The sequence below is a fragment of the Drosophila pseudoobscura genome, chromosome 3 (genome assembly GCF_009870125.1).
Source record: "Drosophila pseudoobscura strain MV-25-SWS-2005 chromosome 3, UCI_Dpse_MV25, whole genome shotgun sequence".
Lineage (NCBI taxonomy): Eukaryota > Metazoa > Arthropoda > Insecta > Diptera > Drosophilidae > Drosophila > Drosophila pseudoobscura.
In genome coordinates this window covers 15,900,478-15,914,102 of record NC_046680.1, presented here as the reverse complement: position 1 = coordinate 15,914,102, position 13,625 = coordinate 15,900,478, and the positions used below count along the sequence as shown (strand labels likewise).

The 13,625-nt window shown below is 47.8% G+C and overlaps 3 protein-coding genes and 1 long non-coding RNA gene across 26 annotated transcripts; 2 read left to right on the top strand and 2 right to left on the bottom strand.

The window, feature by feature from the left end:
• The first annotated feature begins 2 nt into the window (after nt 1-2).
• dmpd (F-box protein dmpd) lies at nt 3-3,462 on the top strand. Of its 5 annotated transcripts, none has more exons than XM_015184766.2 (6): nt 3-212; nt 383-812; nt 1,485-1,733; nt 1,801-1,999; nt 2,067-2,374; nt 2,449-3,462. In XM_015184766.2, exons 2-6 carry the CDS (start codon nt 450-452, stop codon nt 3,067-3,069), a joined length of 1,740 nt encoding a protein of 579 aa, XP_015040252.2. In that variant the 5' UTR covers nt 3-212; nt 383-449; the 3' UTR covers nt 3,070-3,462. The 5 variants fall into 5 exon arrangements, with proteins under 5 accessions (XP_015040252.2, XP_015040250.2, XP_015040251.2 ...); XM_015184764.2 differs by having other exon boundaries at nt 3-233; XM_015184765.2 differs by having other exon boundaries at nt 3-233; nt 380-812.
• A 126-nt stretch (nt 3,463-3,588) lies between these two features.
• On the bottom strand, nt 3,589-4,797 carry Ccs (Copper chaperone for superoxide dismutase). 2 transcript variants are annotated; one of them, XM_015184762.2, is made up of 3 exons: nt 4,533-4,797; nt 3,849-4,476; nt 3,589-3,794 (listed from the first exon to the last, which is right to left on the bottom strand). In XM_015184762.2, the coding sequence occupies exons 2-3, from the start codon at nt 4,469-4,471 to the stop codon at nt 3,659-3,661; spliced, it is 759 nt and encodes a 252-aa protein (XP_015040248.1). In that variant the 5' UTR covers nt 4,472-4,476; nt 4,533-4,797; the 3' UTR covers nt 3,589-3,658. The 2 variants fall into 2 exon arrangements, with proteins under 2 accessions (XP_015040248.1, XP_001361362.2); XM_001361325.4 differs by having other exon boundaries at nt 3,849-4,489; nt 4,533-4,794.
• Nucleotides 4,798-4,935: 138 nt separating this feature from the next.
• LOC117183636 (uncharacterized) lies at nt 4,936-5,398 on the top strand. The gene is made up of 2 exons (XR_004468762.1): nt 4,936-5,050; nt 5,110-5,398. It is a non-coding gene; the product is annotated as an uncharacterized lncRNA (long non-coding RNA).
• Nucleotides 5,254-11,666, bottom strand: LOC4804872 (uncharacterized). Of its 18 annotated transcripts, none has more exons than XM_015184761.2 (4): nt 10,133-10,250; nt 9,836-10,059; nt 9,683-9,755; nt 5,254-5,912 (listed from the first exon to the last, which is right to left on the bottom strand). In XM_015184761.2, exons 2-4 carry the CDS (start codon nt 9,887-9,889, stop codon nt 5,464-5,466), a joined length of 576 nt encoding a protein of 191 aa, XP_015040247.2. In that variant the 5' UTR covers nt 9,890-10,059; nt 10,133-10,250; the 3' UTR covers nt 5,254-5,463. The 18 variants fall into 18 exon arrangements, with proteins under 18 accessions (XP_015040247.2, XP_004444327.2, XP_004444322.3 ...); XM_015184760.2 differs by lacking the exon at nt 9,836-10,059 and adding an exon at nt 10,310-10,460 and having other exon boundaries at nt 5,621-5,912; nt 10,133-10,232; XM_015184757.2 differs by lacking the exons at nt 5,254-5,912; nt 9,836-10,059 and adding exons at nt 9,398-9,506; nt 10,310-10,463 and having other exon boundaries at nt 10,133-10,232.
• Nucleotides 11,667-13,625: the final 1,959 nt, after the last annotated feature.

Sequence of the window (13,625 nt, the reverse complement as noted above, 5' to 3'; positions counted from 1 at the left end):
TCGATGTTTCTCCAGGCTCTAACTTCGACCATTTTTTTTGCCACGGATTGTGTATGTAGTTTTTTTAATTGTGCTCGAAAAATCGAAAGAAAACTGGATTTCAGCGGCCAGAGATTGTAAATAAAAGTATTTGAATGTGAACTAGACAGTGTGGTCCACCGTCAGACGTAGAAAAAGCGATGCTCATACAATAATTCCATTTAATAAAACGGGTACGAAGACGGAACTCTCAAGTGCGTAGAAAATGTCTTGACGGAGACGGAGACTAGAAAACTGACGCTAGTGTAGATATACGCCAGCTTCAAAATATCCCATATAATATTAGCAAATATGGCATATGTAATGCTAGACCTCTAATTCTCGTATTGTAATGTTTCAGCAGAACTCAGGAGGAGCTGAAAGATAATTCTGTCCACCCTTTTGAACCATAGAATATCGACTTTTAGAAGATGGTTTCCACCCGCCAAATGTGTGGCGGTGCCGGACCCGCCACTGGAAATGGATCCGTATCTGAACCAGCGTCCAGTAGCAACACCTCTCTCCCTGCCCAGAGGGAGGCGGCTACACGTACCTCCGTCTTGAGGCGCACTACAACCTGCAACAGCCAGCCGCAATCTTCGCCAGCTAGCCTGGCCTTCTCGGCCCGTGTGGAAGCTCGCCAAATCTACCGGGCGGGATCAAGTGGTGCCTCCACGAGCAGTTTGTCGAGTGACTTGTCAGCTCCCGTTCCCAACATTCTCGATTTGCCCACGGAGCTGCTGGAGAATATTGTCGGCTTCTTGGACTACAAAAACGTTTCAAATCTGAGAATGGTAAGTCTTTCCGCTGTCACTCTTTATTTTTCCATTTCCTCTAGTTCTCTCTTCGGCCCTTTTCGCTATTAAATCAATAAAAAGCAATTTTCCAAGTGCAAGCGTGGGACGGGCGCAGAGAGTTATCCAACTACCTGGCATGCACTTGTACGAGCATGTACTGTTGCTGTTATTATTTTTGCCACTCAAAGTCGCTGACACGAGTCGTCATCAGTCGCCGATGCGTTGCTTCTGTTGGCCTGGCCTCCTGTTCCCTGCAGGAGGCAATTATAACTTTGTCACGGCATTTACAATGCACATGTCTGAATCGTATATCCATGGGCATGCTTAGGAATAATTGCATTGTTGGTCAGCAAAAGTCGGATGTGCAGAATATTTAGGCCATGTAAGGATTTAAGGGTGATCGCAGTTCGGTGACTGAAACAGAACCTTGTTCTGGTGTTGGTGATGCCTCACCCTCGACTATCTGCAAGCGTGTGTACGCCTCTGTGAGTGTGTTGGTTTTTAGGTAGCGACGACAAATGTAACCTGATATAATTTAATAGCAGGCAGATCCCCACCACATTGTAGATGCGGGCCAGCAGCAGCCCAAATATGCAACCAAAACGCGAATCAATAAACAATTTGGAAGTTCTTTAGTTTGAAATCTGATGCGAATTTGCATGTTTGCAGGTATCGCATCGCTTCAATGACATTTGTATGGTCATCCTGAATGGAGCCTTCGCCAGGCAGATCAAGACCACATACAACCGTTTCCACTCGATAAAGGCGAACATGCCGCGTCGGGAGTCGGCCCGTCGCAGTCACCCATTGGCCTGCGAGTGCGACATCATCGAGACATGCTACATGCGGCTGTCTCTGCTGCACATGTCCATGGGCAAGCATATCGAGCGAGGCCATTGCTGCTTCTTTCCAGGCGCCGTAAGTGCGATGCGATGGTGTACACGATAAGCATTCATATTTAACATTTTCACTTCTCGATTTGCAGATACTGGACGAGGTTAATGCTATTCTCAAATATATCAGTATTACGCCCAAGTTGCAGCGACCTTATCGGGTGACCGACGAACTGTTTGATCTCTCGACCATGGCCATGGAGTACTTCAAGGATCGCATTGAGCCCATGCTGCCTGGGCTGGCCTATTTCAATAAGAGTTTCTATACCTTGCCCACCACAACAAAACGACGTAGGTGAAGGGCACTTTAGTTTTGTGCCAAAGCTAATCCCCCACCCTCCTTCTTTCTCGTCTGCAGCCACTCTCGCCATAGCTTCGGAACTCGCGGACAGCGATAGCAATTCCCCCCCACAGAACCACATGGTGCTCCGCAAGGGCATACGCAAAATCAAGCAGGGCATGAAAATGTACAATAATCAGCTGTCAGTGCTGCGCACCGACCTACGCACCTGCAAGCGCAAAGCCGCCGAGCAGAGCAAACTGTTCGCCGAGCAACAGAACCTGTTGTCCGAGCACCAAAAGCAGACCCTGGAATACGCTAGTCGGTTGGACGAGAACGACAAAAAGAACGAGGAAATGGCACGCAAGTTGTCCACTTTGTTGCAGGTGAGTGTAGCGGGAATGTGGCGGGCCCAGTACCATGTGTAAAACCACTCTAACCCTTTTTTTTGTCTTTGCAGGAGCTCAACAAGTGCAAGACGGAGCTGCAGTTCTGGCGCTCCAAAAGCCCTGCCATTCCTGCTGTGTGCAGCTCGTGCAATCAGAAGGTGGCACCTGTGGTGCCGCCAGAAGATTTCCAGGCACTCGTCAATCAGGGCGTCGATCCAGAGCACATAATCATCATCAACGATGATGCAGACAATGAGACCGAGGTCAGCGTTGGCGAACTTAAGGAATTCACCTCTCCGGATGAGTCCACCACGGCAAAGCTACTGGCTGTCAACTCGGCCTCCAAGAATTTGAAGCGCAAGCATCCTTCAGAGGCACAGTCCAACATACTTGCGTCCACTTCTAAGGCAGCCGACGCAGCCTTATCCCTAGAGCTGGCGTCTCCGAGTGGTGGCGGCGGCAGTGGCGGAACTGTAAGGGCAGGTGGATATTCGCCGAAACTCTTTTATGGCACTCATCAGCGAAGCGGGGTTATCGTCAGTCCAGTATCCATGAAACAATGCTCATCTCCGGCACTGGTGACCATGGCTCCTGCGCTTGAGGCTCTCGAGGAGCTGGAGGAGTCGAAGAAAGCACGTAGAGTACAAAAGGCCAACAGATGTGTAAATACGGCTGGCAAACGCAGTAAATAAGCAGCAAACATATACACTTTACATATTTTGTACGGATAATTTACATAAAACAAAAAAACCAATCTTCTGCATGTCCCACTCTCTGCTTCCTCTGGATAAGGTGCAGGGATTGGGGCATGCGCTGTAGTTTAAACGGAGGAATCAAATTAATTTTACATATACATGAATCTATTATTAATGTCAAATGCATTAGGCATAACGGTTATTATCATTATTATTACTACGAATATTATCTTGTACAACAAACGTGTCTGTATGTTTTTTTCCAGCCGCCAACACAAGAGAATAACTAATAATAGTTTACCAACCAACACACTCTTAGACACACAACCCAACCTCGTAGTTATTGGCAGAGCAAAACAGATAATAAATTAATAATAATTTTAACTAAAATGCAAAAGCAAAAGCGATAAATATTTTAAATAAATCTTTAAAAGCATTAAAAATCAAAGACCAGCGTAACAACGTATTAGACATGATATGGTACTTGTTTAAACTATTTAAAGATTTAATCGTGTATTACGGTAAAACATATAGTCCATATTGGAACATTCAATTTATTTACAAGGTCAGTTGTGAAATTAAACATTTAAAGCTTTTGGGAGCGATCCTTCCCAGCCAGTGGTTTGTTGCGTTCATCCCAAAGCGTAACGCCGTCACAGGCACAGATTCTCTTAAAGTTCTCCATTATTCCCGCCGAACGAGCAATTATCCCGCAGGCGATTCTGTAAAGAAATATGCACTTTCAATCAATACAAAGTACGTCGTCATTTACATACCTTTCGCCCGAGTTGCCATCAATCAGACTTTGGTCGTTTGCACCTTGCCCCAGATCATCGGCACTGGCTGTTATAACAACGGCTCTTCCGATTATCTCGGCCACCTCGAGCTCAGCATCTACGAATCGGGTTTTGGCCCGTCCACTCTCATCTGCGCGTATATTCCCCAAGTCACCGGCATGACGTTCTGTGGCCGATGCTTCTGGGCTGCCGTGACGCGATCGACGCGGATTGTAGTGGTCGCCAACAGAAGCGCACCCTGAGGAAACGTCGCCACTTTCATGAATGTGGAAGCCGTGCAATCCCGGCTCCAAGCCGTCCACTACGACATCTACCAAAACACCGGGCGCCTTTGCACTGATGGCCGTGAATCGCACAACACCCTGGACAGGCGTTCGGTCCACCACACTGCCGGTTGTGTTGATCAGGGCAACTGCCGACTGACCGCCAAAGCCCGAAAGCACCGCCTTGCGTCCGGTGGCCTCAATCTTCTCGTGCACTTCTGACCATGGACTCTCAGTCTGAACAATCACGCGCCCCTCTTGAATGTCTACATCCACTTCACCCAAACCATCCAGAGCCTTTCGCAGTGTGTTCGCATAAGCCTCGTCCCCCTTTTTCATCTGAACTGCAAATTCAATCTACACTTTAAAATGAGCGCCTGTCATCTCCATCAATATTTACCTTAACAGAACCCATTCTGATGACATGCACAAAGTGCCGACTAATAATGATAAACAAAGTTCTCTTTTTTTTAGAGTTTAAGTTAGCATGCTACCCTTAAGCAGCGTGGGATTATTTGGCCGGCCACCTATGTGAAGGAGGAAAATGCCAAGTCAATGAATAGTAGATTGTAGTACGTATTATAGTTTTATATCAATTTCGTCAATATTATCGGTGTTGTTGTAGTTTTTAACAGTATTTACAATTCACACGACCGGAAGAGCAGAACTACGCGGTAACTACACATTTGCTACATAATGGGAGGAAAAAGAGGGTATGGAAAACAGGCAAGACGGCCAAGAAAATGCAACGCATGCAAGGTAAAGTCCACCCCTTTTGCTTACTATACCTTGAAAACAAAATCGGCTGTTTTTTTTTTATAGAACATGGTCACATTGCGAAGAGTGCTGATACGTTTATGGTCGTATGACACTGCACTTCAAGACCAATCAAGTCTGCCAGACAGAGAAAATATAATAGTAAGTTTGGCTTTCCAGTTGAACTAGTGACAGAACAGCGTCATTAAAATTCCGTTTAGGTCATTCTAAATTGTCACAAATAGTGTCACATGTCGCAGCTCTTGAACTGAGCCCCGTAAGACAGTAGACTAGATATAATGACGTCTTTCAGATTAGAAAGGTGACTAAGTACGTTGTTATACGACATGACTCAAAGTGCTTAATATGTTTATCTCTTAAAATATTTATTTCAGCCTAGATTGTATTAATACATATTTACAATAAGCCAAACTTAAACTCTAGCGCTTAAATATGTACTTAGAATGCACCTAATAAAATCACACATGTTCATTTCTGAAATGAAAAGCACACACAAATTGACATCTGTGCGGCCCAGAGTGGCTCGGGAAATGCAGCAGTACCCAATCACCCAATCAAACTTCCGTATTGGATGCCGTGTTCGGCAGGGTCAGAGGGGCACTGCGGCCAACATTGGTGGTTGTTGGGGTCTGTGCGGCACGCGATGTCGACGGTTCCGGCTCCATCGTGATGACTGTGGGTGATATCGCCGACCCCGCCCCCGCCCCCGCCTCCGCAGCCCCGGCATACGGATCTGACTCCGAATATGGCGGAGCTGGCAAAGCCGCTATCCCAATGGGGCTGGGAACAGCCAAGGGCGAGTGAGGTGCCGCGGCGGCTGCCGTTGGCATTGTCAGATTACACATGCGCATCACCTCGTCATAGCTGGGCAGCTCCTTGTCGTCCTTCTCCAGCTGGCTGCGAATGCGGGCCGACTCCTCGCTGCTTGGCTCGATGAAGAATATATCGCCATACCGGTTGTGCGGCCGATCCTCCGAAGTGTTCAGCGCACCCCCCTGGCGATCTGGAAGAAATGAGGCAATACCAATTAGCAACACAGTCTATATCTATCCACACGATTAGCGAGCGGGTACCAAGCTGGCGCAGTCGTTGTCGGTTCTGTGCCACGGAGTCGTGCATGCGCTTTGCCAACTATCAAATCAAATCGAAATAAAATAAATCAATTATGGGCCCATTGTTACTTGTCGCTCCCTCCGACCGAGCGACCGAGCGAGCGAGCGAGCGATCCTCAAGCTCAATGGATAATTACGTATATCAGTTGGCTTATTGCAAATATGGCGAACACAAAACCAAACGCCACAATCAAATTAGCTGTCAAAGTCATTCTGCGGCTGCGGCTGAAGTTCTATTGCCAAAATAATCGCCCCACACCACCGCTTCAAGCCAACCACCGAGTAGCGATTAGATAAACCCCCACACAGCCCACATTTGGCACACGTTACCATTTCCAATGTCATATCTTAGATGCCTCTGTCGTTGCTGCTGCTGTTGCTGCCGTCGTCGTCGTGGTGGGCAGATCTTGGCCAGCGTTCGACTCTTGATGCGCACATAGTAGCAGGCGATCGGTAGGAGGCAAAAGAAGAAGACAACAAGAGCTATGTAGATGACCACATGGATTCCAAAGTCTGAATCGCCCCAATCCATTACGGGAGCGTACATGCTCGTATTGGGAGCAGTTCGAGCAGTTGCCGCTGCGAAGTCGTTGCCTACTGACCAAAGCCGGACTACATCCCCAACAAGCAATGGTTTCTACTTCAACGCCCATAGGGTTTCTAGGTTCTCGTTTGGCACGGCCATTGATAATCACCCGATTAGATTGTGCGCCATGTTTTGTGCACCCCGCACGTATACGATAAAACTCCGACCATATATAACCCCGCCTGGGTCATAAATTACATATAAAATGTCTGTATAGAGCCACTCCTGAAGCAACTTACGCGGCGTAGAGGACATAGCCATCTGATCGATTCGGTTCGAAACGTTGGAAGTGTTGCCCCGAGCAAGAAAACATCTCTTTGCGATACATATGACGAAGCACTTAAAGTCAAAATAATGGATCAGTTATTAAGGGCATGAAAGCGATTGAAATCGGGAGGAGGAGGAGTGTAGTGTCACCTGCAGCACGGCATAGGCCACAAAACCGATGGTTAAGAGTAGGAAAAACGCTATCACAGGACCCGCATCCATTTTGAAACAAACTCGCCGAGAGACTAACTCCATCCTGATTCGCGATGTCTGCAAGGCGATTCAACAACAAGAGAACTAATCGCAACTGGGCGGCTTATCAAGTAACACTTCAGGGTTTTATTGATTTATGGGGGAGCAATCGGGACGCACTCATACGTACGAGTCTCCGTTTGCAAATATGTACGTACCAATAATGACAACGCGACGCCGTGGGCGACGGCGACGTTGGTCCTGAGAACGCTGGGGCGGATTGGACCCACAGCATTTGTTTAGAATGAACCAGAGCACAAACTTGGGGGGAATATCAGACGAGAATATAAGAGGACGAAATCATGTATAGCTCCCGATCCGGAAGAGGCTTGTACCTGCATCAAGAAGTATACTATAGGCATCACAAGGAAGAGTATGAAGAAAGCTCCCACATAGACGATGAACAGATCCATTTCACGGTCTAAAGACACAATCGACGCACTTGAATAACCAGCCAATACTGAGCACTCTTCTGGGCGAGCGTTGAACTAATCTTATCGGGGCCAAGGAAGCGGGTATTGAAGTGTTGATTGGCCAAGTCAATTGACTCAACACTATCGCACTCGACCGCATCTCCATTTCCTTCCCCCTTGACCTCTTTTCACCGTGATCTAGGAGGGATGGGACTCAGATTCAGATTCAGTCAACCTACCGCGTCGTTGCCTTTGGGGTCGAACACGGGCTCTACGCCTATCCGGTCCGGTCCTCCAGGCCTCGTAGCAGGCCCACATGCAGAAGCGTAGGCAACAGAAGGTCACGGCACAGGAGATGAAGGCGAGGAAGAAGAACACTAGGTAGGGTGCAAGGGCCGGCATTTTTCCACCGATAATCGAGCGCGGAGGGATCTGAATCGGGAAACCACGTAGGGTAGGTAGTCGTGTGCGCCTCTGTGAGTGATATTCGCTCCATAGAGCGGCCTTCGTGCAACTGGTAATCCTCCATTCTGGGCGCACTCGAGGCGCCTCTGGCCAAGACTTATCAGCGACTGGCGGGGAGCGCTGGCAGCAGGGATGGCAGGTGCGTCAAGGGCCGCCTGATAAGCATTCTGTGCCGTATCGCGTCTGATAAGATAGTCGTCTGATTGTCTGTTCTGCCTTGTCTGCTGCTGCTGCCTCTGCCATTCTATTGCCATTTCGTGTGACGAAATGCGTAATTTATACGAGTACACACACACACACACGTGGAAAATAGTAACCACAATATATCTGGGAGATATGCCCTGGATAATGGTGGCTGAAGGTAGAGTAATGCCAGAGTGCGGAAGCATTTAAAACAATCGCTAATTAATTCAGAGCCAGCGTTGTAACATCGTCTGTATCATGTGGAGCAAAGCACTAAACTAAAGCCAGACAAAGGAATATATTTTCGGACATACCGGAAAATCACTTGTACCTTGCCCTGCCCCTGCCCCTGCCCCTTCCCCATATGGGAACTATAATTCAATGCCAAGACTTCCAAGAATACCTCTATGCTCACCTGTACAATTGAGCGACGACGATGGGTATGATGCACTGTACCTGGTCATGGGAGTACTGACTGGGACGGGCCTCGGATTGCTGCATTTCCGGGCCACATATTGCTAGAACGGGATTGGGATTGGGATTCTCACATGCTACTGCGGGGCTCAAACTTACCCTCACCGAGAGGTAGACAATCAGAATGAAGATGACAAGCAAAACCCCGAGCTCGAACCAATGGAGTTGGTCGGACATTTTACACAAAGAGCACTGGATAATTGGCTACATTATCGGATCGAAGGCGCTCAGGGCCAAGTGAAGACTGAGCTCTCTCGCCTACCATCTGGACAAAGTGTGTTTGAATGGAATGAGCTTCTGCTGTGGCCCCTCGAGCCCAACAGTCGTTCGAAAAGATAAGCGAAGAGAGATAACCGTATCTGGGACTCAGCTGACTCAACCGATTGTCGATGTGAATGATGAATCGACCGGGCTTAGTCCTCCTCACCTGTGTCCGCATTGGCTCCTGGCGGATCGATTCGATAGCTCTGCAGCACACGTGTTGGACCTGCACCCGCACCCACACCCGTACCCAGACCGGGACCAGGACCAGGCCCACGGTAACGTGTCCTACCCTGCTGCTGAGTGGAGCGACCCTTGTTGCGGGCGCAAAGACAACACACCTGCAACGATGAAGATCAGTGGTGGGGTCTCGATATCGATGTTGGATAATTCCAAGCAACTTACGCGCACGAGCACGGCCACAATGACGACAATGAGGAACCATCCCAGGAATACGCTAACGTAAACTACCATTATAGCTGATCATTGGAGACTAGACTGGACAGATATGAGTATTCACCGAGTTCAAGTTCGAGTCGCGCCAGAGAACTTGCCGAAGAGGCGGAAGTGTAAACAGTAACTGCCTAATCAGACAAAAAAAGTCAAAGCCTAAAGTAAAACAAGCCTTATCACGGCATGGACAAGCCCGTTATTAATGGTATGTGAATAGATATTTTTTGCACTCGACTCGGCCTATCAGCCATGGACTTTATCACTGATATGCCCCTCGATTTCCTCACACACTCGGATTGGTACGCACCTTCTGCCACCGAGCTTTGAGCATCGCTGTTCCCCAGCATCGAATTCTGGTTCGCCTTGCTCTTGTAGCACAGCTGTCGGAGCAAACAGATTTGTTGGTTAGGAACAGATCGGGGAAGAACAGAGGAAGCGGCAGGATGGGGGCTGAACTCACAAAGGACAACAGGAGGAACAAGAGACAGATGTAAAACACGTCCGTTAGTTGCATTTTGTAAGGCCAGCAAGCAGCGAGCTAAACTGAACCGATTGGATTCTGAGTTGAGGCCGACTGAATGGCTAAATACGGCGTAGAATGCCCAACAAGTGGTTGGCTCATATCATAAACAACTTCTTTGAGCTGATATAGAACATTACCCCCCTGAATGCCGGTGATTATGACTATCTTATCGGGAGAGGAGAGCTTTTGGGGCTAGGAAAGCTTTTGGGGGTGCGTTGAGATGGACTTTCTTACCCTCGATGGACAGCCGCAGCATCATCTCCTCACGCAGAATGCGCTCGTAGACCTGAATATTCCATTCCTCGACTTTCAGTTTGACGAACAGGTAGCACTCCTTGGGGCATGGGGGGAAAGGTACAATGGCGAGAGAGAGAGAGCTGGGCTCACTTCTGCTGGGACCAACAGACTTACCCGTCCCACAAGCCAAAAGACGATCGAGAATAAAATGCCACAGAACCAGAATTCCGTGTACATTGGATAAGACTGAAGAATTTCGTTGGCAGACTTTCAATTTTTCCTACACATAATAATTTCGACAAGCAGATGACGGCTGGAGCCGAAGTTGCTTGGTGCGGGAAGGGGAAGGGGAGTCTTATAGAAGGGGGAAAAAGTATGGATTAACTCACCCGGTTCCCGGCCATAGGCGAGGCAGCACAGACATTTCCACCTGTGCGTGGGACAAAGGTACGCCTTTGGAGAAATCGAAATCGAAGTTGAAAATCACCATAATGATATCGTCCCGAAGCAGAACCACTTACCCGCAGCAGAATGAGGAATATGAGAAGGAAGGATATGAAATAGTAATACTCCACGAAAGACATTTCAGCCAGAACCGAACCTTAGCGATGAGATAAGTTGATGCAAATGAGCCTAGAGTCTAGAGGCGACACACACCTGACCCATCCAGGCTGTCTCTGATAAAGCACCGATAAACAGCGGAAAAGATAAGGAGATATCTGCCTTGCATCACCTGGCATTCGCGAATCTTTCGTAACTCGGCTAACCAGATAAGCAAAGCAGATCTCTAATTATAGCCAAGTTCTGCTGTGGGCCAAATAAAGTAATCAGGCATGTGCTGTACTGTGATTATCACTATCAACTTGTATCGTTTTGTGTAAATGTGGACAGCTTACCAGTACGTCTGGGAGCAGCTGTAGCTGTCCTCCCGGAACGACTCGTGCTCTCCGCACGACCAGCTCGCTTTATCTTGTTGTAGGCGTTGGCAAGGAACTGCAATTGAAAATCCTATAGAGGGGACTCCACTGGAGGATCTGAAACGAGTACTCACGACCATGATCATTACGATCACTAAGATCACTATGGAGAAAGAGCTGTATTCCGCACCCATTCTTGACCAAGTTCACGTACTAGTCCGTGCACAACAAGTGCCTCTTGACAACTGACTAGGCTATCGACCCCCCCCATCAGTGGCTATTTTTAAGCCCGATTGCACACATCCTTATCTTATCATCCTCTCCACATTAGTGCCAAACAACCAGAAAACAATAAAAATTAAATATGTTTCTCGACCAAAATAAATCGTACCTCTGCCTCGCACACTCCTGGTGGCCATCAGGACAATCTGCAAGAGAAGATACATATATGCATTTCATGGCTAACACGCCCTCTCCTCCGCTCCCGCTGTCCCAACCCACCTTGATAAATATGCTGATGCCAAGGCCCAGAAACAGCAAGCACATATAGAGGGCTACTGACATTTTTGGTTCGCGGGGAGGGGAGACCGTGATGGTCCCGCCGAATCAGATGAACACGGAAAGCCAACTGAAGACTCTCTCCCATGTGGCACCGAAGCAGAGTCCAATTTGGTTCTCTTTCTTATAGACTCGTACAATAATGCGATAAGGTTACGGCGGATTTCTAAACGTTATTGGTTCACAGACTATTGACTTATCGGTTAAAAGTATTTTGAAACCAATCAGCAATGATACGGGCCCGAAACTCTTGATACCCTGCAGATCGATTCCTCGCAAGCCATCTATATGATAGAAAGACAGACGGAAGAGCACATTGGATTTGCTATGGCCCTTCAGAACTGAGGAACAAGCTTGCCCTTCGACTTGCCTGCTGTTGCTGAAAGGATCATCTTCTGTGTTACCAAATCAAACGCAAAATCATGATATACATGGGTACACTCGAATAAGATGATTAAATCTGTCCATATCAACAAATTGCGTCCAAAAATTGTTTGATTACCAAAAAGAAATCACCGGAAGTGCATTGGAACTGAAACGAATGACGGACTATACCATCCAAATCGACTGCTCCGACCAGTTTGTGATATCTGGACGAATTTGGACCCTTCTATTCATATATTCGTAGGAGGTATCGTTTTTTAATGATAAATCAATCAATCTTCTATAAACTTACGAGCCTCAAGTACTTAATTCTCTCCAAATGTGAACAACCGTCACTATCTTTTTATTTTGAATAATTTAATTTTCGTTTTTAGCATATTTCTTAGCTCGGAAATATCTCAGAGGCTGGGTGCAGCCTGCGAAATGGACACTGAGGGAACCCCCCCTTCTGTGTCGATCTTCGGGTACCCTTGCATTGTACTCGAGTGGGAAGACAGACAGAAATTTCAAGTTCAGAGAAGCAGTGCTGCGGCTGACCTGACCCATTTAAAATAAATCTGAGGCAATTAAAGCGAACCGCTCTGGTAATTATAGGGCGGTCGGACCCGAAAACAAACAGACTTTGCTGAATTGTGATAATTAATAGTTGGCCTGGGAGTGTCCGAGGAGGCTGGGGCTGGGGCTGGGGCTTGGATTTGGATTCGGATTCGGACTTGAACTGCACCCAAGACAATGAAAATTGTAACAAAATTGCGAATCTACTCGTATTTCGAGTGCTTGTGTGTTTTTTTTCTTTATCGCGTCTACACTCCAAGTTGTTTTATTGTTACAAATCGGCAACGGAACGAGCGAGTTTACGTAAAAATAAAAAAAAATGTTTCGATGCCTTGAACTGAAATTAATGAGCCCGTTAGCCCCGAATCAGCCCCAGACCCAGCCCCAGCCCCAGCCCCAGCCGCAACTTCAGCCTCCAGCTCGGAGTGCGAGTCAGCATTTCTTTTGTGGCGTTTGGGATTGGGATTGGTAACGCCCGAAGTCTCCGCCACCATCACTGCCCGTTAGAGCCAGCCAGCCATGCCCAATCGGACTGTCCATGGCGGAGGAGTGCATCAGAGTCCAGTCCATCAGTCCGTCAGGTGCGCTGCTCCACGGGCACGCTTCATGCTTCAAGTGCGCAACAATTGGACAAAAGCTGATTTGGCTTGCTTGGTTTGGGCTATGGGTTTTTTTCTTCTGCCCTCACCATTTTCTTTGTTGCCTTTGGTGGCGTGGATTGGTAATTTGTAAGCGGGGGCATTGCAATTGATTTCAATTGAATCACTCATACTCCAATGACCGGCCCCACCGCGGATCTCAGAGAGACGTCAGTTTCAGCTAGAGCCTATCCAAGTGGCGCTGATTCATTGACGACCCCAACCCCGACCCCAACTTTGACTTCCTTCCGCTTGACTCTCTCGCGAGAATGGTCAGAAATTTGCATTTCTTTGGGGGGCACGCCCTCTCAATGTCAAGTTCAGAGCCACTTCCTTCCCAGAGACTGTTTCCGTGCACTGACTTCTTATATGCAGAGACGTAACAGCCACTGGTCTGATCCGATCCGATCCGATCTGATCTTGATAGCCCCCGAGAAA

Excerpts from the sequence above, each read along its gene's own strand:
- dmpd (XM_015184766.2), top strand. The coding sequence starts at position 450 with ATGGTTTCCACCCGCCAAATGTGTGGCGGTGCCGGACCCGCCACTGGA. Across the intron at positions 813-1,484 it reads ACGTTTCAAATCTGAGAATG|GTATCGCATCGCTTCAATGA; the intron begins GTAAGTCTTTCC and ends GCATGTTTGCAG. Across the intron at positions 2,375-2,448 it reads AGTTGTCCACTTTGTTGCAG|GAGCTCAACAAGTGCAAGAC; the intron begins GTGAGTGTAGCG and ends TTGTCTTTGCAG.
- Ccs (XM_001361325.4), bottom strand. Across the intron at positions 3,795-3,848 it reads GATGGCAACTCGGGCGAAAG|AATCGCCTGCGGGATAATTG; the intron begins GTATGTAAATGA and ends ATTTCTTTACAG.
- LOC4804872 (XM_004444272.3), bottom strand. The coding sequence starts at position 9,396 with ATGGTAGTTTACGTTAGCGTATTCCTGGGATGGTTCCTCATTGTCGTC. Across the intron at positions 9,264-9,327 it reads TTGTGGCCGTGCTCGTGCGC|GTGTGTTGTCTTTGCGCCCG; the intron begins GTAAGTTGCTTG and ends TCATCGTTGCAG. Across the intron at positions 5,913-9,088 it reads AGGAGCCAATGCGGACACAG|ATCGCCAGGGGGGTGCGCTG; the intron begins GTGAGGAGGACT and ends CATTTCTTCCAG.